At 47.7% G+C, this 2,500-nt stretch overlaps 1 protein-coding gene across 10 annotated transcripts in view; it reads right to left on the bottom strand.

Moving 5' to 3' along the window:
• The window catches only part of LOC125042992 (early endosome antigen 1-like), a 92,110-nt gene that overhangs the window by 33,956 nt on the left and 55,654 nt on the right, over positions 1 to 2,500 (bottom strand). For 8 of the 10 annotated variants that reach the window (XM_047638910.1, XM_047638906.1, XM_047638908.1 and 5 more), the window contains 2 exons: positions 1,505 to 1,657; positions 887 to 1,075 (listed from right to left, as the gene is read on the bottom strand). In XM_047638910.1, the coding sequence (XP_047494866.1) occupies positions 887 to 1,075; positions 1,505 to 1,657 (342 nt within the window). The remainder of the gene's footprint in view (positions 1 to 886; positions 1,076 to 1,504; positions 1,658 to 2,500) is intronic. The other 2 variants (XM_047638912.1, XM_047638909.1) reach the window with 1 other exon arrangement.

The raw sequence follows: 2,500 nt of genomic DNA, 5'->3' as shown, positions 1-2,500 counted from the left end.
CACCCTAAAACACATTTTTTTTTTTTCTCTCTCCATTTTTTTTCTTTGGGAAAGCGTTTCTTTAGCTCTTAAATCAACTCGCATGCTTTGCTTTCAAGTTCTGGACATCACAGAATCTCCATGACTAAACAAAAATAAACTTAGATATATATATATATGGCCATTCCATGCAGACTATGCTTAAGTGTTAATGGGTGTGGGAGAAACTCATGAAAAAAAAGGGATACAAAAATGAATCAATGTTAACTAACTTCACCGCAACTACGGAACAACAATTTAGAAACATTTCTCAAGTTCTAAATCGTTTCAAATCTTCAACTTTACATTAGTCACGATTCTTCTACAAAGGAAATTAGAGGAAAAAGAAATCCTGGTCGAGTTTGCTCTGGAAATTACATACGGTCGGCCTCTTTACTTTCATTAACAAATCTGTGTGATTAAATGGGCTAAAAAGAGCGAGATTTTACTGAACGACTGCATTTCAGTGTCGAGCGAAGGCCTGAGAACGATCTTTGTTTACAACCCGCCGGCGAGGTTTTTCTTCAAACGCTCAAGGTGTCGGTTGCCGAAGAAGCCAGATTCAGTGATGGTCTTTGCTTGTCGAGGTTGTGAGGGTCTGCTTATCGCTCTGTGCACTAGCTTCCCCTTACAAGACTAATGTCAGACTAAATCTCAGTGAAGCAGTCAGTGTCTCTAAACCGTCAGTGCTCTCCTATCTCTAGTGGCTGTTACTCCGTTTTTTATATAGGAAGACCTATTGAGGACTATCCAGCAGGACCCCTTGTGCCCCCACAGCTATCCCTCCCTCCTAGCCCCGACCCTCACCCAGGCCCTCTGCGCGAGTCGGTGTGGAGGCCGTGAGATTCCTCCAGCAAGCATCACCCACCATGAGTTTCTGCGTCTGAGCCGACGTCTTCTCGTACTTTTCCTTGAGCAGTTCCATGTCCCCGAGCGCGTTCTCTCGGTCCCTCTGAGCCTTGCCAAGCTGCGCCTGCAACAAGTCCACCTTCTCGGTGAGCGTCTCCACCTCGGAAGCGGCCGACTCCCGCTCTTTCTGCAGGCGCGCCAACTGCGTCTGAGGGAGAACCAGCTGGTAGGTTAGCCAGGTGGCTTCAGAGGCAGGTGAGGGGAGGAGAGGTATAGGTGTCGAGGCTGGCGATGCTTCACGTATAATCAAAGCTCAGTTCTCGCAGTAAGCATGAACGACTTTTATCAACATTATTATTCTGTCAACTCAAAAAGCCTTGCAAGCTGGATGCACCAGGATTCCAAGTCAGCTAGCATTAAAAAAATCGGGGGGAGAAAAAAATAATATATCAACCATCATAAAATAAACAGTTCCAACGTGGCGCTACATACTTCTAGAAGCTACAAAAGAAGCCTTCGGTATTGATATATCAACACGAGGTGCTGTGATGGCTATGGCGTCACACCGGACTTCGCATGCTTGGGGCACACAAGCAGGCTGGGGGTGGAGGGGCACGGGGCGAGGCGGCCGACTTACCTGAACCTTATCGTGCTTTTCCCGCAGGCGGTCGGCCTCCAGCTGCAGAGCCTCGCGCTCTTTGGCCAGTCTTGCGCTCTGGCCATGGGCCTTGTCCAGCTGGCTCTGGATCTGGTCGTAGTCGTAGGCCAGCTTCTCGCGCTCTGCTTGGACCTGTCGGAGGAAGAACGGGGTTTCTGCGTCAAAGAAAATGTGACTGTGCGCTCTCCCTACTTCAGCTGTTCTGACCTAAGGGTCATTACTAAGTTTATTCCCGTTAATTGTAAGAACACTGAGCAAACTCAGACCCTCTGAGAGTCGCCGGAAAAGAGAAAAATCCCCCCAGGAACCAGACCCAAAGATAGATCATGCGAAATGTCCAAGACGTTTGCAGGAAATGCAAGTGAGCACCAAGATCGCAGGCTGGAGGACACCGGGCACGCCTGCAGCAGCACGGGTCGTCACGGACACACGGGGCTGTGGAGGACGGAGGCCGCCCACCAGCCAGCCCGCCCGCGCGCCCACGGCTCTTGGCTTGCTCTCTAAGGCGTTGGAGTGGACGCAGCAGACATGAACTGTTGCCGAGTTTTAATGAAGGCCGTTGTATGCGCTCTTACACACCGCATCAATGTTTTGTGATATGCGTTTTCCCCAAAGGCACAGCTTCACTCCAAGGTTGTTAGAGAGCACGGAATACTATGTTGGTCGGAAAGGCGAGGTCGAAGGATGAGCTAAAGATATAAAAAAGATAATCATAATGTCAGCAAAAAAATAGGCTGAGCGAGAGTTGAGAGAAGAAAATGATAATAACGTTTTAAAAAACAAGATGCAAGTTTGGTAACTCGAAAGTACTAAACCAAAAGAGAGAAGAGATCTTAAAGACTCTCTAAATATCCTTGGAGTGAAGCGATGACACAACCTTGTTCACATCTTGTAAGATTCACCACAGATCTTTTCCACCCTTCTACTTCTCTTATTCTTCGTGACTTCGAAAAAAAAAAAAAAAAAAAACAGTGA

Source organism: Penaeus chinensis, chromosome 33 (genome assembly GCF_019202785.1).
Source record: "Penaeus chinensis breed Huanghai No. 1 chromosome 33, ASM1920278v2, whole genome shotgun sequence".
Classification (NCBI taxonomy): domain Eukaryota; kingdom Metazoa; phylum Arthropoda; class Malacostraca; order Decapoda; family Penaeidae; genus Penaeus; species Penaeus chinensis.
Note: the sequence above shows the minus strand (reverse complement) of the source record. Positions and strands in the feature narration are given on the sequence as shown.